Here is a 26,034-nt window from a genome sequence, read left to right as displayed (position 1 = left end):
AGTAGTTACATGTGTTATGATTTTTAAAAATTGTTGTGCATTTATGAATATTGAAATAATCCTGGTATGGCTATTTATGGAGGCCCATGTCTGTAATCCCAGGTACTGGGGAGGTTGTGACAGGAGGGTTTTAAGTTCAAGGCCAGCTTCAGCAATTTAGACCCTAAGCAATTTAGTGAGACCCTATATCAAAAGAAAAATAAAAAGGTCTGGGGATGTACCTTAGTGGTTAAGCACCTCTGTGTTCAATCCCCAGTAACAAAAGAAAGAAAGAAAGAAGCTTGGCTTGTAATTTAAAAATTTGTTTATAGAGATATGCTAAGTATAAATAAATATCTTATTTATAGTTACATTGAAAATTAAGATTGTAGATCTGCAGTTTAAGAAATACTAATGAACACAAACATGTTAAGAATAAATAACCAGGGCTGGAGATGTAGCTCAGTGATAGAGTGCTTGTCCAGCATACCTGAGGCCTCCAGCACTGCAAAAGAAAACTAATAAAAAATGAGTCAAGGCCAGGCACAGTGGCACCCACCTGTAATTCCATGGTTCGGGAGGCTGAGACAGAGGATCACCAGTTCAAAGCCAGCCTCAGTAAAAGTTAGGTGTTAAGCAACTCAGTGAGACCCTGTATCTAAATAAAATATAAAATGTGGCTGGGGATGTAGCTCAATGGTCGAGTCACCCTGAGTTCAATCCCCAGTACCCCTCCTCCCCCGCAAAAGAGTCAAGGCTCTAAACTGAGCTCCTCCTTGGTATCCAAAAAGAATGTGTAAGCTGTATGCCCTCATTAAAGGTGAACTATATTCACCTTTCCTTCCAGCCTTAATTTCTACTCATTAGATTGTGCTTGTGGTTTGTTTTTCACTGTAAGCACAATTCTAATTATACTATGAATACTGGTTTCTATTTTACTACTTCCATACCATTTATTAACATCACACACTTGATAAACTTCAGTTTAAATGACTACATACCAAGCCATAAAGTGGATGTATCAGTTTGTGAATTATTGCTTTGTGTTTGAACAGTTGGGTTACTTGGAATTTTTAAATATTTATATATTTTGATTTATACATGAACTTTTTTCTCTACTTTAGGCTTTAAATTGATACATTACAGAGCTGGGATTACTACTGGGTTAGCAAGTATAAAAGTTTGGAAGGATCAATTGCCTATTTGCAGATCTTTTCTGAAAACAATTTAGAGAACTGTCTTCAATATGAGAGGATAAATTTTAAATTTTGTTTTACTTTAAATGATAGAGCTTATACTATTTTAGCTATTCTTCAATAACTTGTGGAATTACTTAGAGATATATCTTATCTAGAATTACAGTAATTCAGACAAAATAATATTTTCTTAAAAATGAAGTTTTACACTGTTCAGTTTTTTCTATAATTAAGGCTCATTTGTTGTCATGAGTAATGTAGGGAGTGGGAATTGAGACCCAGACATATCCCATCACTTGAGTTGCCTCTGAATGAAACTTAGAGGTTGCAGTAGCAAATGAAGTGCTCATTCCAAGCATGACTCCTTCTAGGCTAAGATTTCTTTCTTTTTTTCCTTTTCCTTTTTTTTTTTATATAAATAGTTACCTTTCTTCTAATTATATGATGTTGTAGATAAGACATGTGGGATAAATACCCTCATTCCTAATTTTTAAGAATTATTATTTTGGTCTTTTAAAAAAAATTTCATCTGTGATTTTCCAAAGTAGCTTTTGGTTGAACTTGGGTCATAATTACACTTTTAAGGATTTAGTTGAGCCATTTGTCACTGCTGAAGTTCTTATGCACTCTTGATAACTTCCTTGAAAAGTCATTGTCATAGTTTTTAAAACTGCTTGTTCTTAGCCTTTGATCTTTTGCTTTCATGCTTAAACAAAAGAATGATAGAAAAGTGAATATCTTGTAAAGATAGATGATCCTGTGAAGTACATTTCCTAAAGAGAGTGAGAGGAGTAGGGGAGAGGGGAAAGAAAGAAAAAGACTGAAAATGAGGGAAAATATGCTATATGATAATTTCTTTTTGGGGGTAGGAGAGGGACTTTGGTCCTGGCTGTGTCCATTGTCTCTCTGTCTTCCTGGATCATTTACTTAATCTTTCTGGGTTTTTGTTTTCTTATCTTTAAAATGGGAAATGTGTTTCACTCCTAAAACACTGACCAACCTGAAACTCAAAGGCTGGACTCTTGTGTATATGTGGTGCCCCCTTATAAATAATGGTGATGAGGGAAATAAGAAACAGTATATTTTATTTTTAACTTAATAGCAATAATTTTGTTTCCTAATATATCTCTACAGAACAAGATTTTTTTTTTTTTCTTCAGAAAACTGTAGATTTAACACTACCAATCTGCTGGTAATTCCAGCTATTTGGGGTGATTTCATCATTTGATAAAACAAGATTTGTTACCCCTTGGTCTGTTACCTCATTAATTTAATAACTGCATCACAGTTTTAGGTTTGACACAGGGCATATTATTTTTTTTATAGCACACCACATTTTGTGAGTTTGGCCCCTCCATCATAACCTACCCTGAAAGGTCATACATGCTGCAAGACATCCTCTGGTTTTAGTTTGACCATCCTATCAATACATTTTTTTTTTTGAACCAGGGATTGAATCCAGGGACGCTTGACAACTGAACCACATTCCAGCCCTTTTTAAATTTTATTTAGCGTCAGGGTCTTGCTGAGTTACTCAGGGTCTTGCTGAGTTGCTCAGGGCCTTGCTGAGTTGCTGAGGCTGGCTTTGAACTCATGATCCTCCTGAGCCACTGGGATTACAGGCATGCACCAGTGGCATCTGGCTCCATCAATACATTTATTAACCCTAAAATTTGAAAAGTAAGAGCTAGTTTTCTCAAATCTGTTAGAGAACTAAGTTTTCTTGGGCTGGGATTGTAGCTCAGTGGTGGAGGGCTTGCTTAGCATGTGTGAGGTACTGGGTTCGATTCTCAACACCACATACAAATAAATAAGTAAAATAAAGGTCCATCAACAACTAAAAATACATATTTTTAAAAAAGGAAGAAAAAAAAGAACTAAGTTTTCTTGACTTAGAGCTTCTTATATACCCCTTAATTAGCCAAAGACAACCCAGCCAGAAACATATAAGAACCCCTTTGATTGTCTTGATTTTCAAGTAGAAACGTGTTGTGAGGAAGGATTTTTTCCTGGTAAGCACAGGCAACTGTAAAGTTAAAGGATAGAACTTGCCTTTATGATGTCCTTTAATATGTCACATGAGGCTGTGAGTACAGCTCAGCTTTCATAGTACGTTGGATCCCTAGCACCCGGAAAGGGGAAAGTAAAAAAAAAGAAGGGAAGAAAAAGATGTAACAAGAAAAATACTTAGACTTTGCAATGCATTTTACCATTTTAAAAATTTTAAGATTTTTTTGTAGTGAAATACAGCATTTTGAAAAGAGCATAAAACATAAATATTTAGCTTAATTAATTCTGAAATGAGTAATGTATTCTTTAATATATTAAAAATAATAGCTATCCTGATGTGGGTTGTCTAAATTTGATGGAGAATGCCATAACATGAAAGCAAGCAGTTCTATAGTGGAAAATCAGTTAAAAATACATCATTTTTGAAAATGCCTGTAACATTGCGGAATCGAAATATAGTGAGGGTTTCATACTTAAGTTATAGGTGAAACCTGTATCATGTTTCTCATAACAGGTGAGGAGATTATAAGTTTTAAACATGCTGATATCAGGCAAAGCCTGATCTGTAGTAATGGTGATGCAATCAGAACTCTTAATATTTTCCTACTTTATTCTTTTATAGAAAAATGTATATACTCAAGATATAGATTGATTTTGGTAAAACTGTGTGAATTGATTTAAATATCTGAGTTAAGTCATTTCAAACTTCTTAAGAAGTTCTAGATGTAGATATATATGGCATTTCATTTGTGTATTGGTAAAAACATTTTACATAATGTTGGAGATATTGGAGTACTGCAAGGACTTAAATACATGCTTGGAAATGTGTTGATAAGACAAACTTTAATTCTGCCGAAGGGCATGGTACCAAAGAACATCTAGTAAGTAAGTACACCTGGGTAGGCAATCCGCCAGCTTTTATCCCTAATGCAGTACTGCCCCTGCTTTGATAGGAGGAGCATGGGGTTATAATCTAGCTAATTTTCAAATTAGGGTGTGCAAAGGGAAGGGCCATAATTAAAATGGCTACAGTTGGATCTTATATGCCAATTAAGGTTAAATGCTGTATTCTGAAAATGGACTACGGAATTTTCTATTTCTCAGTCATAATGTCACTTTTTAAATAATAATAATAATAATAATTATTATTATTATTATTATTACCATGGATTAAACCCAGGAGTGCTTCACTAGAGTCCCATCCCCAGTCCTTTCTATTTTTTATTTTTTAGAGACAGGATCTTGCTAAATTGCTTAGGGCCTCACCAAGTTGCTGAGGCTGACATTGAACTTGTGATCCTCTTGCCTCAGCTTCCCAAGCCGTTGGGATTACAGGCATGTACCACTGTGCTGCGTTCATAATAACGATTTTGGAGGCTATATATATGGCATTAGACTAGGTGCTAAATGACTAGATTGACGGCTGTATAGTTTAATATTTCCTGTAGAGCATGATTTAAACCACAATTTTATTTTACTTAAACCACATTTTAAGTATCTGGTATAATTGTTCTACCAGCAAGTTCTATAGAATTTTTTATTCACTGTTTCATTTAACCATAAATAAATATTCATCAAGGGCTTAATATGCTTGAGGCACACAGAGAAATATCAGTGGGAGGTTCCAGGAATCCAGAAGTGTAAAAGAGTTTCTCAGGAGACATGGAGGTGAGGACATGGTAAGGAGAGGGAATAATGTGTTTCAGGTAGGAGGTAGGAACAATATGGGAATTGCTGGCAAGTACCAGTATTTCAGCATGACTGTACATATATGTTGTGTTAAGTGACTGATTTAGACAAGAAGAAGAGTAGGAGCTCATTGTGATGCATTTTCAGGTTTCATTTTTATATATAACCATGTCATCAAGAAATTCTGGAATCCACCTCAGTGCTTTTTCCACTATTAGCCCAGAAGTTTAGAGTTTCATGTCTAGAAAGTTGATGGGATTGGTGATGAAGTGCCTGCATAGCCTGGGAAAGATGGCTGCTTTGGTCTCTGCACATTAGGATGCTTTACTGTTTCCAGCTGTGTGGTAAGGGTTAGATCCCAGGGTTGTGTTTGTATAGTTTCATTCTCCTATTTATTGTTTTTTTGTTTTGTTTTGTTTTGATACTGGGAATTGAACCCAAGAGTGCTTTGTCATTGAGCTACATTCCCTATCCCCTACCCTCTTTATCTTGAGCTACTGTCTCACTAAATTGCTGAGATTGGCTTTGAACTTGTGATCCTCCTGCCTCAGCCTTCCAAGTTGCTGGGACTACAGGCCTGTGCCATCATGCCAGCTCATGCTCCTGTATTATTATTTATATTATTTGAGTGATTTGGTTTCAGTTGAGAGAGTCTTGCCAAAAACCAGGAGTAGATATAGGTCATTATGATTGTCATTTTGTGACAGATGGCTGATGTGTCATAAGCTGTGTGTGTGTGTGTGTGTGTGTGGGGGGGTGTCTAGGGATTCAACTCAGAGCAAGTGCCCCACTACTGACACTGAGCCGTACCCCTAGCCCTCATCAGCCTTCTTTATTTTATTTTATTTTATTTTATTTTTTTTAATATTTATTGTTTATTTTTCGGCGGACACAACATCTTTGTTGGTATGTGGTGCTGAGGATCGAACCCGGGTCGCACGCATACCAGGCGAGCGCGCTACCGCTTGAGCCACATCCCCAGCCCGAAGTACTATGACTTAAGAGTTTCTAACAAAAGCTTAGATGAAAAACAAAGTTAGCCTTTAAAATAAAGAAGGCTGGGCTGGGGATGTGGCTCAAGCGGTAGCACGCTCGCCTGGTATGCGCGCAGCCCGGGTTCGATCCTCAGCACCACATACCAACAAAGATGTTGTGTCCGCCGAGAACTAAAAAATAAATATTAAAAATTCTTAAAAAAAAAAAAAAAGTCATAGTACTTGCTCTGACTTGTTCAGGAGTTGACTTTCCTCTGTGTTTGTCTTTGCATGGTGGTATTTGAATATGTGAAAGCATCTTTTTTGATGCAGCCTGTTTTGATTCAGCAGATACTTATTGAATACCTATTACATGCAAGGTTTAGAAATTCCTCCACTGAAAACAACTTTCAAAGGCTGCTCTGAAGTGATTTGCCTAAAGATTCCAGGTCTAGTGACATTGCGACATGTGATGACTTTGTGTAGTTTTGTTCTCAGCTATGAAAATTTATTGGTTTAGAGTTCCTAAATATGTAGAGATTTGTCCATATACTGCAATGAGAAACCAGAACTTAAAAAGCATGGGCTGAGCCCACAAGGAGCTTATAGTCAATCCGTATTTAAAATTTCCAGATTATTCAAAGATAGTTTTTTATAATTGTTCAAATTAACACTGGGTCTGGCCATGTCTTCTTTTAAAACTTTTTATTGGTGCATTTTAATTGTATGTAATAGCAGGGTTTATTGTTACACGTACAGTCATGTAGTGTGACAATATAATTTGATCATTTTCATTCCCCAGTACCTCACCTTGTGGCTCTATCTTCTGAATGCTCTTTTAGTCTTTAACAGGTCTTCTACCACCACCTAACCCCTATTCTTGTTATTGATTAGCTGGATAAACTTTATCTTTATTTCTGTCGAACATCCCACATTTTACACTCGGCTGATTACGATTACTTCGTTGAAGTGTTTAACTTCTTACTGTATTTCATATAATTTCAGCTGATATAGATCAGCTTTAGAGGCTCTATTAGACCCAGATTCAGTTTTGTTTTCTCAAAGAAAAGTATAGGGATGGGTAAGTACTTCTTGTTGCCAATACTTTGTAAGAAGCATAGTGTTCGGTGCTCTCATTTTCTGTGATGTTAAGATCAATTAGAGGTTCATGTGTTGTCAATAAGATAAATTTATTGGAAAGTTTCTTATCATCCTTTCACTCAATATTACTGTTTTTTTTAGAATCTATTAATGATTTTTGTCTAGATTCATTAATCATTAGAGATTACAAAATGGTTATTTTTCTAACTAAGAAAAAGACAAACTTAACCCCTGTTTGTAATAATTTTACTCAAGTAGAGTTAGTACTAGCAGGCTATATGTTTGATTTACTTTCTCATTCTTTATCAGTTTTTAAAATAATGAGTCAGTGATGTCTTAGCCGTCTCCAGTAGTGACTAATGAAAAATTTGGGTTTGTTGTTGTTGTTTTTGGATCATTATGAACTCATTTTTTAAAATGTATTTGATGTGTTTTCTATTCATGACAGTTAGAATGGCCAGAAATGTGTCAACTAGGGCTGGTAGAGCACTTGCCTAGCATGTGCGAGGCACTGGGTTCGATTCTCAACACCACATAAAAATAAATAAATAAAATAAAGGTATTATGTCCAACTACAACTAAAAAATATATATTAAAAAAATGTGTCAACTTGTTAGGTGCATTGGGGCATACCTGTAAACTGCAGCTTCCTGAGAGACTGAGGCATGATGATTGAAAAAAGAAAAAATAAAAAACAAAGTTGATTTCTAAATTGACATGACCTTCATGATTTAAATAAATGGGATTTGAATCTTGGTTTATTTAATTTTTTTTTGTTATGTAACACACATACATGTATAGTGATATATTTTATAATTATAGTTTATTTCAAAAACCACATTTTAGGGCTGGGTTGTGGCTCAGTGGTAGAGTGCTTGCCTAGCATGTGGGAGGCACTGGGTTCGATTCTCAGCACCACATATAAATAAAAAAAGGTCAATCAACAACTAATAAAATATTTTTTAAAAACCCACATTTTAATCATTTCTTTCTATTTATTTATTTACCAGGGATTGAACTCAGGGGCACTCAATTACTGAGCCATATCCCCAGCCCTATTTTGTGTTTTAATTAGAGACAGGGTCTCACTGAGTTGCTTAGTGGCTCACTTTTGCTTGAGGCTGGCTTTGAACTCCTGGTCCTCCTGTCTTAGCCTCCTGAGCTGCTGGGATTCGAGGCATGTGCCACTACACCTGGCTTCAAAAGTAACACATTTTTAAATTAGCTTCCTATTAATGTTATTGGTTATGTTGAAATCCAAAGACTAATTATGGATTGGTGGGCTTTATCATATATGTATACATATATAAACTTTTTTGGTACTGGGTATTGAACCCAGGAGTACTTTACCACTGAGCTACATCCCAGCCCTTTTTATTTTTTATTCTGAGACAGGGTCTGAGTTGCCTGGGCTGGTTTTGAACTTTGTATCATCCTGCCTTGGCCTTCCAAGTAGCTGGGATAATTGGTATGCTCCTTGTTTGTCATATTTTAATATAAAAATTGGCTAATCATTGTTTTGCTGTGTTTTATTTACTGATTTCTAGGGCCCCATGGTTATGAATGTGCTTCAGTTTCATAATGCCTCCTGCTATGGCAGACGTTCTTGACATCTGGGCAGTGGACTCACAGATAGCATCTGATGGCTCCATACCTGTGGATTTTCTTTTGCCCACTGGGATTTATATCCAGTTGGAGGTACCTCGGGAAGCTACTATTTCTTATATTAAGCAGGTATGTTAATAATTAAAATTTCTAAAGATTTAGTTTACCTTCTATGTCACTTAGGGAGAAATGACATTTTATTATTAAAAAATGTGATTATTGTAAATTTTGTGGTAAATTTGAGAGAAGTTTGACCTTTAAGTCATTTTAAAGATTTTGATATATGCCCTGTCTTTTATGGACATATCAAACATGCTTGTTCTCTCTCCCACTTTTATAAGGGAGTTTACTTCTCTGTTCATGTTTCCCCACTCAAATCCTTCCTATAGATTCCTTCCTAGCCCTTTTTTTCCCCCTGCTTTAATGAAGGGAATTGAACTTAGGGCACTCTTCCTACGGAGCTACATCCCTAGTCCTTTTTATTTTTTAATTTTTACGAAAGCTGGCTTTGAAATTGTGATCCTACTGCTTCAGCCTCCCATGTCACTGGAACTACAGATGAGTGCCTCTGTGTCTGTCGCTCCCCACTTTTAAATTGTTTTTAATCCATTATGATGACTGAATTAAGAAAAATTGGCTTGTGTTAGGTAGTTTGAAGTGTTTGTTCAGGTTATTGAAACTGTCAAGAAAGTTGAGTTAAAAGTTTTTCTAGTTACTGTCCTTGAGCTAGATACACTTGTTTTTTCATGTTCTTTTTGGTTGGTTTACCCCAGTCCAATTCCAATTCATGATAATTCTGGGGAAAGAGTTTTCTGCTGAAGACCAGCCCAGGGTTATTTTATTTTAAATGAGTACTATGATAAACCTCTTTAAAGCTCTTGACTTTGGATAAACCCCTTTAACTCTTTTCCAACCTTCTTCATCACAGGGACATGGGAATTCTAAAACAGCATGATTGCTGAAGTAAAAAAGAAAATACAGGTTGATTTAGGTACCATATAGGTACAGAGAACTGTTATTTTTATAGTCTGAGTGGTAATTATGGAAGATTCCCCTAACTATAACTGACAGTATTTATTAATCCTTCTCTTTTTTTAAGTTGTGAAACATACATGAAAAAATTTACTGTTTAACCATTTATTTTTTTGTGGTGCCAAGGATCGAATCCAGTGCCTCACATGTGCTAGGACTGAGCTACAACCCCAACCTATGAAGTGGTGTTTCAGTATGGTTTTTATATGCATGTCCATAATGATTAATGATATTGAGCATCTTTTCATGTATTTATTGGCCATTTGTATGTTTTCTTTGGAGAATTATCTTTTTAACACTTTTGTCAATTTTTAAATTTTGTATGTTTTTTTAATTAAGTTGTAGGAGTACATATATATCCTGGATATTAATTTCTTTTCAGATTTATATTTTCTTCCATTCCATGGGTTGTTTTTTCATTCTGAATATGTCCTTTGATATATAGAAATTTATAATTTGATGAAGACCACTTGACCTTTTTTTTTTTTTTCCTTTGTTGCATACATATGCTTTCTCCTATTTGTTTTATGTAGAGTGAACCTAGGTTACAAGTTTTACTGCAGGTCTATAATAGTCATCTCCTGGCTTTTGTCAAAATGTGAAATCCTTCTTTGTGTTTTGTATCGTGAACTTATTTTACATTATGTCATCCAGGAAACATGGGAGGAGATGATAGATTGACTTTTCTCATCATGATAGGGCAGAGTTAGTGAGTATACCCATTAAACATAATTTAAATTTTGTATGAGGATGATGATGTATGCTTTATTTTTATTTATTTATTTATTTTTCCAAAGAGAGTGTGAGAGAGAGAGAGAGAGAGAGAGAATTTTTAATATTTATTTTTTAGTTCTCGGCGGACACAACATCTTTGTTGGTATGTGGTGCTGAGGATCGAACCCGGGTCGCACGCATGCCAGGCGAGCACGCTACCGCTTGAGCCACATCCCCAGCCCAATGATGTATGCTTTAAATTTAATTTTTTTTAAAGAGAGAGAGAATTTTTTTTTAATATTTATTTTTTAGTTTTCAGCAGACACAACATCTTTGTTTATATGTGGTGCTGAGGATCGAACCCAGGCCGCATGCATGCCGGGCGAGCGCGCTACCGCTTGAGCCACATTTCCAGCCCAAAATTTTAATTTTTTATTAGAAGTTATTTATAATGTTTACAGAAATGTTCAATTAAAAGTCCTCATTGATTTTTAATCCTCATAGATAATTAGCTTTTAGTATTTTTATCTATGATGCATATTTTATTCACTGTGCTGTTATATTATTTTACAAACATGGAATAATACTATACACCCTGTCTTATAATTTGAAACATATATATCTGATATGGCTTTCCATATCTGAATGTATTTCTATTTTATTTCAAAGTTTGATAATATTCTGTAGTTTACTTAGTCTTTCACTGCTAAGCATTTGGCTTTTCTGTATAATTTGTTGTTTTTACAAACACTGCTATGGTGGGCATTCTTGTACATGTATCTTTGAAAATTTATGCCAGTGTTTCCATACCACATAAGGTCTTACTCTTTTTTCCTGCAGATGTTATGGAAGCAAGTTCACAATTACCCAATGTTTAACCTCCTTATGGAAATTGACTCCTATATGTTTGCATGTGTGAATCAAACTGCTGTATATGAGGAGCTTGAAGATGAAACACGAAGACTCTGTGATGTCAGACCTTTTCTTCCTGTTCTCAAATTAGTGACAAGAAGTTGTGATCCGGCGGAAAAATTGGATTCAAAAATTGGAGTCCTTATAGGAAAAGGTAATTTAAAAGTTCTTATGAATTCTTATGAGTGTGTATTGTAATATATATAAACATGTTTATTTTAAGATATTACTTTTCAAAGTATAGTTTATGCACCAATGTTGGTTACCAGTTTGAGATAATGCAAGTACAGAATTAAGAATAAATATTTAGAAACTCCTCTAGCATTGTGATATTGCTACACACCCAAGGCTTTTATTTTATATATATATATATATATATATATTTTTTTTTTTTTTTTAAACTAATGATTTTTTTTTTTTTTGTGCTGCTGGGATTGAACCCAGGGCCTTGTGCACACGAGGCAAGCGCTCTACCAGCTGAGCTATATTCCCAGCCCCATCTAATGATTATTTTTATTTTACACAACTGTTGGTCTTTGATGAACTAGAAAGAGAAAAAAAAATTGTTTCTTTACCTCAGGTAGTTCAAGCCAACTTTTTTTTTTTAAATGATTTTCCTCTGTAATATACAACTCTGCATGTTAACTAAGACTTTAAGATAGTTAATGTTTTCATAAGTAACTGATGTTTTTGACAGATTTTACTTCTTAACTGACATTATCTTTAATTAGAAGTTATTTTTGTAGAGAGTTAAGATATATTGTGTCTACATTATTCCTTGCAAATTAATTCTAGGGGAAAATTGTAACAAATTTTAGAACATGAAGGAATCTCTCCTTTCTATGGAAATATTAGGAATCTCAAGGACCAATGGATATCAATGTTTTAGAGAAGGTACTAACTTCACTAGGAACTATAAGGGGTTTCCTGAAGAGGAGAAGCTAAAGACTAAATACAAAACCAGAAAATCCACTGGGGAGGTTTTGCTTCTGATTAGCAATCTGTATTGATCAGATTCACTAATGTAGGATAATATAATACTATCCCCTTTAAGATGCTTTTCTTTGATCTTGACAATAGTAATTCAGGCTAGGTAATGATTACATTGTGGGACTACTTTGAGTACATTAGAATAGAACTTTATTGGCTTACTAAATGGCATTCTGATGTTTGATGGTACTCAAAATGTTATGATTATGTTACAGAATGAATAGTTTATTTTTGGTAATAATTTTTCCCCAATTAAGAACTGTAAAATTATCATACAAGACTCTTTTTTATACATTAATGGCCTCCATAGGAAGCATTCCTTTCTCTTTTCTAGAGGTACAAAATTTCTATAGAATTCTTATTCACTAGAGAAAGTATTATTATTATTTTGTTTTTGGTACCAGGGATTGAACCCAGGGATATTTAACCCACTGAATCATATCCCTGGCACTTGTTTATTTTTTATTTTGAGACAGGGTCCACAAAATTGCCGGTCTTACTAAATTGCTGAGTCTCACTAAGTTGCTAAGTCTGGCATTGAGCTTGTGATCCTCCTGCCTCAGCCTCCTAAGATGCTGGGATTACAGGTGTGCATCTCAATATCTGACAAAAAATTTTTCTTTTGGGGATTGAGCTCAGAGGCACTTGACCACAGAACCATATCCATAGTCCTGTTTTGTTTTTTAATTTTAGAGACAAGGTCTCACTGAATTGCTTAGCACCTCACTTTTGCTGACGATGGCTTTGAACTCCCTATTGTCTTTTGCCGCAGTCTTGGCTGGGCACAAGATCATGAGCCACTCACAGCTTTGTAGATTCAAACAGCAATTCTTTATTCCCAAACTCACACTGGCCTCCACACACGTTCAGGGGAAATCTAAAATCTGCCCGCACAATTCACGTCCCAAATACTTTCTCAATTCCACGAGAACTCAGCGGGAACTCAGGCAGCAGGAACGTCCTATTCCTCGCAGCAATAAACTTAAACCTGGAACTTCCCTAAAACCACATTGTCTTAAACTGGGAACGCCCTAAACCCAAGGAGCGGGATACTTCCTCAAACCTGCAGGATGCACCTTAAACCTGGATCCACCCTCGTCCTTGAGCAGGGTCACCTTTCTCAAACACACATGCAAGGTCACAGCGGATTTCCAAGGCAAGTCCATTTAACGAAATTTCGATGCGTCATTCCTACTTGGAAATGGCCCTCAGCAGTCTTTTGTTAGAATCTTTACTTTCTATCCATCCATTAGAAAAAGTTTTTCCTTTGTTTTAATGCTCATAAAAAATTGAAGAACATATGGAAGAGTAGAAAAAGTAAAACAGTCATTTATAGAATTATCATCCAGGGCAAGAATATCCTCTAATACTTTGATATATTTCCTTCAAATGCATCTTATGTATTTTAAGAGTTTTGTTTGCTTTTTGATTTTGTAGATAAAAATACATAGCTTTTGTGTATTTTTATGCTAATCGAAGGAAGTAGACCAGAATCACATTGACTGTTTAGGAAATTAAAATGATAATCCAGAAAGTACCACAGAATGAGTAGTTTGTTCAGTGAGATCTCTACCTTTTCAAAACTTAGATTACTTTTCTGGTCAACTCCCCAAACAGATTCATTAGCCACTATTACCTGTACGTAAGCGTAAGCTTGCTAAATTTAGCAAATAAATATTTATCTAGGAAATCCAGATATTACATAAAATATATTTAGGCTAAAAAGATTATTCATAGTTTATCTAAAATTCTAATTGAACTGGATATGCTTTTTTTTTTTTTTTAAACCTGGCAGCCTTACCCACCACAGTACAGAGGTCTAAGAATTGGATTTTTCTTCCTATAAACAATGCTGTTTCATAAGGCTTTTTGCATATAAATTTTCATGTAGTGTGTCCTGCAATTTGATCAAAATACAGTGCTTTTTTGCATTAACTAAGCAGTTTATATATGCTTAACTGTTTATAAATTGTACTTTTCAGTATATGTAGAAAAGTTGATATTATGATCACATACACAAATTAATTAGTTAAAAATATATAGGAAATTGATTGTTTTAATACTTTAGAATTAATTTTCATTTTTAATACCTATAAAGTCAATTTTTGCAGTTGCTGATTTGCCTGTGATGACCATAAACAGGGCTTGGTGAGGTCATGCCTTCTGGGAAACAATAAACAATTATTTCAGTTTAACTTCAGGAACAAGGTTGCTGTCTCCTTTCTCCAAAGAAAACAATATAATTTTTTTTTTTTGCATAATTGCCCTGACCAGGGTAAAAATACCTTTTCCTGAAAGATGATATGCTTGATCATTTTATTTTCTATGCTTATTATGAATAATTATTTGCAGAACTACTGTTTGGGTTCTTGTTATTCCCTGTAGTTAAAGTGTATGCTATCTCTACATTAATTTCTCCAACATCCAGTAGTTCAGTAAAAAAGAATCTTTTTTTTTTTTTTTAATTTTCTTTTTAGTTGTAGATGAACACAATGCCTTTATTTTGTGTATTTACTTTTATGTGGTGCTGAGGATTGAACCCAGTGCCTCACACATGCTAGGCAAGTGCTCTACCACTGAGCCACAACCCAGCCTCCAATGAAAAAGAATCTTAATCAGATACTTTTATCAGAATTCTGGGAGGAAAAAAATCTTATTTCTTCTGATCCTATAAACCTCTTAGAAAAAGACACACACACACACACACACGTGAGATTCAATACACATATATAAATCTTATTTCTTCTGATCCCTATAAATCTGTTACTCATAACACACACACACACACACACACACACACACACACAATAGTTCTGGGGATCAAACCCAGGACATTTCCCATGCTAAGTAGGCAAGTATTCTACCACTGAGTTACATCTCCAGCCCCATATGATATAATCTAAGTGAAAGAAATATATAATCAACAGAGTTTTTGCTTCTTGGGTTTTGGAGTTTTTTTGTTTGGTTTTTGTTTTTCTTTTCAACTGGGTTTTGCTTTGTTACCCAGGCTGGTCTCAAGTGATTCTCCCCTCTCTGCTTCCCAAGTTCTAGCAGTGTATAGGTACTTACCACTATGCCCAACAATCTTCAGGATTTTAGCAGTATCTTTAGTGTGAACAAATTATTCACTCAATACTTTTTTTTTTTTTTAACATGGGGGAATTGAACCCGAGGGGCTTTACCACTGAGCTCATTCTAAGCTCTTTTATTTTTTATTTTGAGACAGGATCTCACTACATTGTTGACCATCTTGCTAAGCTGCTGAAGCTGGTCTTAAACTTGGGTCCTCCTGTCCTAGCCTCTTGAGTAGCTAGTATTACAGGCATGAACCACTGCGCACATCTCACTGATACTTTTTTAATATAAAATATATATTTTATATTAAATTAAATTTTATATTTTTAATATAAAATTTATATTTGACTAAATTTTATAGTAATCATTATCTTAAAAGAAAATTTAAGCCTTGCTTTCCTTGTCATACAGGAAGACATGTAGAAAATTGCTAAATTTCAAGTTAAACTACTTAGCCTAAGTTCTTATTTTTGGCCAAAAAAAAAAAAAAAAAGGTGTGGGGGAGATTGAAGGGGCAACTCACTTCAATTTAATTAGGGGAAGTAACATGATCAAATTGGTTATTTATTTTTGCAGTGCTGGGGATTGAACCCAGGGGTTTTCTATCACTGAGGTACGCCTCAGCCCTTTTTATTTGTTTTGTTTATTTATTTATTTTTTTTTTTTAAAAGAGAGAGTGAGAGAGGAGAGAGAGAGAGAGAGAGAGAATTTTTAACATTTATTTTTTAGTTCTCGGCGGACACAACATCCCTGTTGGTATGTGGTGCTGAGGATCGAACCCGGGTCGCACGCATGCCAGGCGAGCGCGCTACCGCTGAGCCACATCTCCAGCCCCTTGTTTTGTTTATTTTGAGACAGGGTCTCATTTAGTTGTCTAGGCTGGCCTTGAATTTATGATCAAGCCAAAGCCTCCCAAGCAGCTGGGATTACAGGTGTGTGCCAACAAGCTTGGATTAAATTTGCATTTTTGAAAGATTATTCATATTGTAAAATGGAGAGTGGATTACAGGGATTAAGACTTCACATAGAGAAATTAGTGGAAGCATTATATAGTAACCTAAGGAGAGATGATAAATGGCTAGGATTAGGTTAATGGCTGCAGCAATGAGAGAAGTGGACAGAGCTGAGAGAATGCAGAAGGTCACTTAGGTAAGGCTTGTAGTGGATGGAGGGAGTAAAGAGGTTTGCTTTTGTTATTGTATATATTATTGACTACTCATTTCCCTTTTGTTACCTATAATACGTATTATCTGTGAATAAAAAGACTATTAACAATACTGGGGAAAAAGCTCTAAATGTCTCATCTGGTCTACCCAAACTATAGACCATTCTTTACTAAATTAGAGTATTAGAGAAAATTACATTGTACCCAGAAGATTTTACCCTTGTTATATTTTGCAATATAACATTTTATTTTTCTGTATTTAATAACACTATTAGTATTTAATATTTGTTTTTATTTTATTTTAAACATAATCATTGTTTCTAATAGAGAAAAGTTAAAAAAAACCCAAACAAACAATGCAGATTGTCTAGCTAACTCTTACTTATCTAAGCCTGGCTGTCTGGCACATGCCTGCAGTCTCAGTGACTCTGGAAGAAGATTCTAACTTTGAGACCAGCCTCAGCAACTTAGTGATTCCCTGTCTCAAAATAAAAAATAAAAAGGGCTGAGAATGTAGTTCAATTGTAGAGCACCCTTGGGTTTTGTCTCTGGTACAACAAACAATGACAACCAAAAAATCCCCCCAAACTTTCTTATCTTCATTCATTCAAATAATATTGTATATAGATTGGTTTTATTGAATAAAAAGGTAACAGTTTGCCTTGCTATGCTTTTCTTCCCAGTACTCTGAAATGCAGTTAATAGTGTCCCTCCCTCCCTCCCTCCCTCCCTCCCTTCCTTCCATTTCAAATGTCAAAACAAAAATTTTGGTGTATTCTATGACATTTCTTTTGAATTTGTGTGAAAGGAGACTTCCTGGATGCATTTTCTTCCTACTTTTTGGATGTAATGTATCTAGGGCTAGCTGGGCATGGTAGTGCATGTCTGTAATTCCAGCAACTTGGGAGGCTGAGGCAGGAGGATTGCAAGTTCAAGGTCAGCCTCAGTAAATTAACAAGGCCCTAAGCAATTTTATGGAGAAACTGTCTCAAATCAAAATAAAAAATAAAAACAGTAGGGGATATAGCTCAGGGTTCAATCCCCACTTTACCACCCCCCCAAAAAAAAAACCAATCTGAGGCTATTAAAAATCCGTAACATTTTTTAAATTATTTTTTACTACCAGGACTGCTCCATAATGGTGTATAGATTTATCTTAAACAGCTTTTTCTCTTTTTTTTCTTTTTATAATACTGGGGATTTATTAAGTGGTTATTTTTTTAAAAAAATTTTTTAGTTGTTGATGGACCATTATTTTAATCATTTATTTATATGTGATGCTGAGAATTAAACCCAGTGCCTCACATATGTGAGGCAAGCACTCTACCCCCTAGCCACAACCCCAGCCCCTATTAAGCAGTTCTTTTTTTTTTTTTTAAGAGAGAAAGAGAGAGAGAGAGAGAGAGAGAGAGAGAGAGGATTTTTTAACATTTATTTTTCAGTTTTCGGCAGACACAACATCTTTATTTTATTTAATGTGGTGCTGAGGATCGAACCCAGCGCTCCGCGCATGCCAGGCTTGAGCCACATCCCCAGCCCTATTAAGCAGTTCTTAATGATGAATTTTAGGTTACTTTAAATTACTATAAACAAAACTACAGTGAATGTTTTTGTGTACAAATCATGATGTATTTCGTGCAATTATATCTATAGGTTTGTGGAAATAGAGATCATCCAAATTCGAACAGAGACTATTCATAGCTTGCTGTAGTAGAGGAACTTGTTTTTGGCATAGACTCAAAGGCAGGAAAGTTTTTTTAGTTGAAAACAAAAAAGGGAAGATTCCAGGTATTTGGAGATTGTTGGCAGGAGAAAGCTGGTAGTGGGCAAACTAGAAGTGGGGCATCTTATCTTATTGTTTAAGGGAGCATATTTGGCTTTCTTGGTTGGTCCTAAGTGTCTCAGGTTGAAATGCTTCTTGGTGGAATTGTGAGGTCAAAGGATGTGTGTGTACGTTTATGTATGGTTTTGTAATTTATTTCTTTCCTCCTTTCCTTCCCCTCCCTCCCTCCCTCCTTCCCTCCCTTCCTTTCTTCCTTCTCTCTCTCTCTTTCTTTCACTGGAGATCAATCCCAGGGCCTTGTTCATGCTAAATAGATTACCAAATTGCCTCCTGAAAATTTTATGGTAATTATGTCTCTCACCAGAAGTACTTCAGAATTCAGCCTGTTTCTTTCTACCCTTTCCGGCATGGGGTATTATCAGAGCTTGAAATGTTTACCAATCTGATAGGTAAAAAATAATTCATATATAAAAATTTATATGTTGATTCATTAGTTTAAATTTTTAGAATTATTTACTTGAATAATCATAAATATATGTAAAAATTGTCATTGTTCTTGTGGCAGAAATGATTCAGAATTAAATAAAACAAAAAAGTTTACTTTTATGGAATATTTGAGTAATTATGCTATAACTGTTGAAAAGTCACAATAACCTGAAAATTCAGTCAGTAAAATTTAAGTTTACTATCTTTGTTTGCTTTTAAAGAGCAATTTTAAGTTCAGAGAAAAATCGGCAAGAAGGAATAGAAATTTTCTGTCTTCTACCCTGACATGTGCATAGCCACCCCCATAGTTTACTGAATTTTGAGTTAACAATAACTCAAGTTTTATACTTCTTCTGATATAATGTTGGAAAAGTTTTAAGATTCTTAGCCTTTTTCAGATATTATCAATGCGATTTAATTGGTTTATAAAGAAAGCTGTAGATCTTTTATATGTGGTTTTAAATTGTATATTATGAATTTCTGTGTTATCTTTATGAAACTGGTAACCAACCTACATTTCTTTATAAGATTTTAAGTTCATGTACTTTAGGGATCCAATTTATTATTATTTTTATGTGGATTATATTTTGATCTTCCATGATAGTTCATTGTTTTAATTGATTAAAAAAATCTAAATTAGTTTTGTTGATAATATTTTGCATTCTTTTGTTATTATTACCTTCTGAAATGAAAGCTTTACAAAATGTGTTTAGGTCTGCATGAATTTGATGCCCTGAAGGATCCTGAAGTGAATGAATTTAGAAGAAAAATGCGCATATTCAGTGAGGAAAAGATTCAGTCACTTGTGGGATTATCGTGGATCGACTGGCTAAAGCAAACGTATCCACCGGAGCATGAGCCATCCACCCTAGAAAACTTGGAAGATAAGCTTTATGGAGGAAAGCTCATTGTAGCTGTTCATTTTGAAAACTGTCAGGTAGTATCATATTTTATTAAGAAATATTTTGTAATAAGTCTGATTATTACCAGAACATTGCTCAATTCTTAAAAATGTGTCTTGCTTGCTTAGTAAACACTGTTACAAAGAAAAGTTTTACGCCTGGGGATGTGGCTCAGTGGGAAAGTGCTTGCTTGGCATGTGTGAGGCCCTGGGATCAATTACCAGCACTGCAAATACAAAAACGAGAGAGAATAAGAGAAGCTTTATATTTAAGAGGGGAGTGTATTTAAAATTTATACATATCTAAGGTGTCATCCTTTGCACACCCATTATTACTTTATATAGTAGGATAGTAGTTTAAAAGGGTGAAAAGTTTGCTCTTTGTGTCAGGTCTCATAGAGTGGTGAAACTGCACTGTTTAATTTTTACATTTTTAAAGAGATTGAAAAGGAACTGAAATGATTTTAAAGAAACTTTGAGATTTTAAAAAATTTTTGTATACCAGAAATTTAACCCAAGAGCACTTAATCACTAAGCCACATCCCCAGCCCTTTTTTATTTTTTATTTTGAGACAGTGTCTAACGAAGTTACATAGGGCCTAAGTTGCTGAGGTTGGCTTTGAACTTGTGATCCTTCCTGCCTCAGCCTCCTGAGCTTCTGGGATTACAGGTGTGGGCCAACATGCCTGGAAAAAAGATATTTTTTAAAAGAAACAAAGAGTTTCCATATTTCTTCATTTGCATTCTGTGAATATGTGAATTGAGTGGTGATATGGAATTTGGCATTATAGAGTGTATATACTGTGAATCCATATTGAATGTTCATAGCAATTATACAAACTAGATTGTGCTACTACTTTGTGTATCAAGTATAGTCAACCTATAATTAAGGGATTAACCTTAGTTTTAGGTAGGAATTCAAAGATTATTTTTGTTTGGTTTGCTCTTTTTGGTATTAGAAGTTGAACCCATGGTCACTCTACCCCTGAGCCACATCCCCAGTGCTTTTATTTTTTATTTTGAGATAGGCTCTTGCTGAATTGCTAAGCTTGCAGTCCTTGTGCCTCAGCATCCTGAGTCACTGGGCTTACAGGCAAGGATGTTTGTTCTTAATTTATAATGGAAGTCATAAAAATGATAATAACCATAATAGTAGTCTTAATATTGAGTACTTATACCTCTGTAAGGTATTTTTCATATATTCTCCATTTCCCACAACAACCTTTTATAAGTGTTGTTTCTTCCCCATTTTTAGTAAAGAAACTAAAAGCCGGATGGTGGCGCATGCCTGTAATCCCAGTAGTTTAGGAGGCTGAGACAGGAGGATCACAAGCTTAAAACCAGCCTCAACAAGTTAGAGAGGCCCTAAGCAACTCAGCAATACTCTGTCTCAAAATAAAATACAAAAAAGGGCTGGGGATCTGGCTTGGTTGTTAAGCTCCCTGGGTTTAAGTTCCAGTACCAAAAAAGAAAAAGGAAACTGAAAGAGCAAACAAAAGTTTGCTCTTTTGTGCCAGGTCTCATAGTTGGTCCTTGAAAGAATCAGGATTTTATCCAGTATTTAACCAGTTATCTGATTATGCTTTCTTTTATTTTTTATTTTTTTAATTTTTAATTTATTTTACAATAGAATGCATATTGACATATTGTACACAAATGGAACACAACTTTTCATTCCTCCAGCTGTACATGGTGCAGTCACTCCAATAATCATACATGTATATAGGGTAATAATGTCTTATTCCTTGGTCCTTCCCATCCCCACAGTCCCACCCCTCCCCTCACTCCCTTCTACACAAACCAAAGTTTCTTCATTCTTCCCATCCCCTGGCCCCACTGTGGATCAGCATCCGCTTATCAGAGTAAACATTTGGCTTTTGTTTTTTTTGGGATTGGCTTATTTCACTTAGTATGATATTCTTTAGTTCCATCCATTTACCTGCAAATGCCATAATTTCATTCTTCTTCTTCTTTTAAAATTTTTAATTGTAGATGGACACAATACCTTAGTTTTGTTTAGTTTTTTATGTGGTGCTGGGGATCAAACCTATTGCTTCACACATGCTAGGCAAGTGCTCTACCATTGAGCCACAGTCCCAGCCCCATAATTTATTCTTTAAGGCTGAGCAATTTCCATTGTGTATATATGTACCATATATTCTTTACTCATTCATCTGTTGAAGAGTATCTAGGTTGGTTCCATAGTTTCACTATTGTGAATTGAGCTGCTATAAACATTGATGTGGCTGCATCTCTGTAGTATGCTGTTTTAAGTCCTTTGGTTATAAACCGAGGAGTGGGTTAACTGGGTCAGATGGTGGATCCATTCTAAGTTTTCTGAGGTATCTCCATACTACTTTCCGTAGTGGTAGCACCAATTTCCAGTCCCACCAGCAATTTATGAGTGTACCTTTTCCCCCACATACTCACCAACACTTATTATTGCTTGTGCTCTTGATAATTGCCATTCTGACTGGTGTGAAATGAAGTCTTAGAGTAGTTTTGATTTTATGCCTCTTTTTAGACAACATGTTAGTATTTTTAAGGGCAGATGTGAAAAAAGGATCTTGCCTTTAGGCATTTTCCCTAGCCAAGAAAGTTTGTCAAAGAAAAAATTCTATATATTATCCTATCCTGAGATATAATTAAATTAAAGTTTATTTTGAGTAAAGATTTTATTATCATAAAGTATCAGCCTCAAATTTAAAATACTATTTAGGGACTTCTGCGAGAAGTAGAATAAGGAAGTTTATTGTTGAGGTGACTAAAATTTAACTTGGAGACACTGACTCAGGGTAATGCATGTGTAGGTCAGACTGAATTTCATTTTATGGGTCAAATGTCTACTGGGATACACAAATAATGTAATCATTCTGGTTGCAAAGTATATGTTAAAATGTTTTAAGATTAGGAGAGAAATGAAGATATTGTAAAATCTTACTGGATTTTAAGCTGTAGTAGAATTTAAAAGTTCAAAGGAGTTTAGAGATTGTCTAATCAGACTCTATACAATTTTTTTTCTTTTTTTTAGTTTCTGATATCATGTATTTCTTCCTGAATATATCCAGTGCTAGGGGATGTACATCCTCTGCCTCCTGAAGTAGTGTGTTTACATTGTGGGCAAATATGTTTAAATTTTGGATTAAAAAAGCTCAGGGGTAAAGCGCTTACCTTTCATGTGTGAAGCACTGGGTTTGATCCTCAGCACCACATAAAAATAAATACAGACATTGTGTGTTCATCTACAACTAAAAAAAAATATTTAAAAAAAATGTTCAGTCTTGCCTTCTGTGACTTCTGCTTTTCTCAATGTAGTAATCATATGGTCTCTTTTTTTCCCTGTATATGCCAGATATTCAGGTAGTTAAAAATATAGCAACAGGCCTTCCTGTGTTTTCCTTTTCTTTAGGCTAAACATTTCCCCCAAGGGGTTAAAACAAGTTTCTTGAGTTTTGGATCCTATAGACCACTAAAATTATTGTTATTAAAGAATTTTGAGAAGTCACATAGAATTTATAGATTTTATAAAAAAAATTTATCCAAGTAAGGATATTTTAAAAACCCTAAACCATTATTTAATATCTGTTGTATTTCACAAATGAATTAACACTTTATCATAAAAAATATACATGACACAATCTCAAAGACACCTGGCAACCTACTCCAGTATATATGCATTCTCAATTCCTCCCACTGATGTAAAATTCTCATTTTACCATCAACCACTAACAACCAACGCTAGTTCATAAGGAGCAACAAATGGGGAAGGCTAAACTAAAAGTGAGATGAAATGTAACAAGGTATTCATTTAGTTAAGATATTTTGGAGACTGGTAGGGGGAAAACTAGCCATCAATTTCTGTGGGAAATACCAGACGTTTTAAATGGGTTCATAGTTAATATCAGCCAACCCTAAAACATGGCACTTAGGAAGCAGGATATATAGAACCATGGACCTGTCATGTCTGAGTTTTACCGAGAGTCCCAGGAGTTGAATCACAGATTCATTGTTTTTATTTCATTAATTTTTTTTGTAGTACTGGGGATCAAACTAGGCAAGTGCTCTTCCCTGATTATTTTTTATTTATTTACTCCTGCCTGCCCCCCAGTATGGGGTATTGAACCCATTTGCCCTCTACTGCTGAACTATATCCATAACCTTTTTTCCCCCTTGAGACATGGTCTCACTAAGTTGCCACAGGCTGATCTGGAATTTTCAATCCTCCTACTTCAGTATCTAGATTGTTGGGTTGCAGGAGTGTACCTAGATCTCGTTATTTTTAATTCCAGTAATCACAGTTTGTAAAGGATACTGATAAACCTGAGCTGTACTGTCAACCTCATTTTCTACTTCTTAAAGATATGAAATAATTGTATCACTAGAGGGAGTGACACCTGCAATTTGAAATAGTCCTCTGTGTGGGGAAGGCTGGAGTGTGTTAAAGAGGTAGAGACTATGGTATTTGGGAGCATTCCAGATAATGTGTCAGGAGAATAAGGAGAAATGTGAGGAACAACGAAGCATGAAAAATGAAACTATTTTCTCACCTGTGTTGTCAATTGAATTACCAAAGTTGTCATAATGTAAAAGTATGAAATGCACCCCCTCCCTGCTAAACAGAGGTATCTGTCTCCACCCATATATTTATTGTCTCTGATGTTTAGCTATTTGTAAACATTGAATAATAAAATGCAAATTAATTGTTCTCTACAATTAGTTTTATTAAAGAGGAAGTATTTCATGAAAAGTTATTGAAAGTGATGTTGACAACTGCTTGAATGAAATACAGGAAAAACCAGTCCATTTGAATTCTGACTGAGTTACTCTAGTTCATAGATCTTTTCTTTTATTATTTTTTGGGGGTGCCAAGGATTGAACCCAGGGTCACTTTACCATTCAGCCACATCCCCAGCCCTTTACTTACTTACTTACTTACTTACTTATTTATTTATTTATTTATTTATTTATTTATTTATTTATTTATTTATTTTCTACCTACCTACCTACCTACATTTATCTATCTATCTATCTTTCTATTTATTTATTTATTTATTTTTAAGGCAGGGTCTTGCTAAGTTGCTGAGAGCCTCACTAAGTTGCTGAGGCTGACTTTGAACTTGAAATCCTCCTATCTCAACTTCCTTAGCTGCTGGGATTATAGGCATTTCCCAGCGCGCTTGGCTAATTAATATGTTTTTAGAATACATGAATTTAACTTCAAAGGCCTTTGGGGAAAATTATGAAGCCCTCTGTATGTGTTTATGTGTTTTCATTATATGCATGTATTATAATACATCCATTGTCTTCTTGATTGTGTCTCCCACATAACTAATGAGGATGAATCTCTTTCACATACTTATGAATCATTTTTTAATTTCTATTATGTTTCCCTTTTTTTATTTAAAAAATTGGATTGTGTTTTTTATATTGATGAAAGTTCTTCTTTTTTGAAGGTATGTATTTTTTTTTTTTTACTTATGTGTGCTCCAAAAGCTGGGTGAGGTTACAGGAACCTTTAGCCCCCCCGGCCAGCACAGGCTTCATAAATGAAGGTTCAATACGTAAGAAATCCTCAGGGAGTTTGAATTAAAGAGACAGGCTCTAATTATCTTTAAAGCAGCTCCAGGACAGCTTCTCCTAGCTCCAGCCTCCAGCCACCTATTATGGTAGCGAGATTTACTGAAGAGGCTATCGAGAGAGGAAAGAACATGCCAGGGAGTGGACTTATATTGGGGAACAAAAAATTCTGGGGAAAATCCCATCCAATGAAGATTAAGGGAGGCAGTGTTCCAAGGTGAGGTGCAACGATTGGGTCTTCAGGGTAGTGGCAGATACGCCTCCACACGGACAAGCCCTGGGACTTGAGAAGGGTGGGGAAAGGATGTGTCTAAAGGCCTCTCGCCCAGCCAGGGAGGATGTTCGAGGATGGCCTCCCACAGGCACCTATAGTATCAGCATCTTAGGAGTCTGAGGCAGAAGAATCAAGTGAGGCTAGGAGTTGAAGCGTAGCCTAGCAGCATACTGAGAGACCCTGTTTCAAAAGAATGAACAGGCAGGAAGACAAGAACTGAGCAGAATAGAGCTGTAAATGTATTCTTCCAATATGTGCTTTTTTCCCCATTTTTTGTTTTGTTAGTTCTGTTTTGCTTCTATCTATCCTTAGGTTCTAGTCACTGTTCAGATTTCCTCAATTTTTATACATGCATATACATGTAAAAATAGACACACACACATGCATATACATGTAAAAATAAACACTGCTGTTGCATGGAGTAATGCTGTTCTGTGTATTTCTGATGGGATATACCTCAAATAGCAATAGGGAGTTGTAGGTATATGTGTATAATGTGGTCTTGTGTTATGCAAATACTGGTGATTAAACTCAGGCTGCTCTAATACAGAGTTACATTGCCAGCATAGGT

The 26,034-nt window shown here is 35.2% G+C and overlaps 1 protein-coding gene and 1 non-coding gene across 4 annotated transcripts in view; one reads left to right on the top strand and one right to left on the bottom strand.

Moving 5' to 3' along the window:
* The window catches only part of Pik3cb (phosphatidylinositol-4,5-bisphosphate 3-kinase catalytic subunit beta), a 133,635-nt gene that overhangs the window by 37,022 nt on the left and 70,579 nt on the right, over positions 1–26,034 (top strand). For all 3 annotated transcript variants that reach the window (XM_026385056.2, XM_026385055.2, XM_026385057.2), the window contains 3 exons: positions 8,497–8,683; positions 11,141–11,366; positions 19,425–19,648. In XM_026385056.2, coding sequence (XP_026240841.1) covers positions 8,513–8,683; positions 11,141–11,366; positions 19,425–19,648 — 621 coding nt within the window. In that variant the 5' untranslated portion in view covers positions 8,497–8,512. The remainder of the gene's footprint in view (positions 1–8,496; positions 8,684–11,140; positions 11,367–19,424; positions 19,649–26,034) is intronic.
* LOC113180237 (small nucleolar RNA SNORD65) lies at positions 2,330–2,401 on the bottom strand. Its single transcript, XR_003300448.1, has one exon. It is a non-coding gene; the product is annotated as a small nucleolar RNA SNORD65 (small nucleolar RNA).

This window comes from Urocitellus parryii, chromosome 2 (genome assembly GCF_045843805.1).
Source record: "Urocitellus parryii isolate mUroPar1 chromosome 2, mUroPar1.hap1, whole genome shotgun sequence".
In the NCBI taxonomy this organism is placed as follows: Eukaryota; Metazoa; Chordata; class Mammalia; order Rodentia; family Sciuridae; genus Urocitellus; species Urocitellus parryii.
Note: the sequence above shows the minus strand (reverse complement) of the source record. Positions and strands in the feature narration are given on the sequence as shown.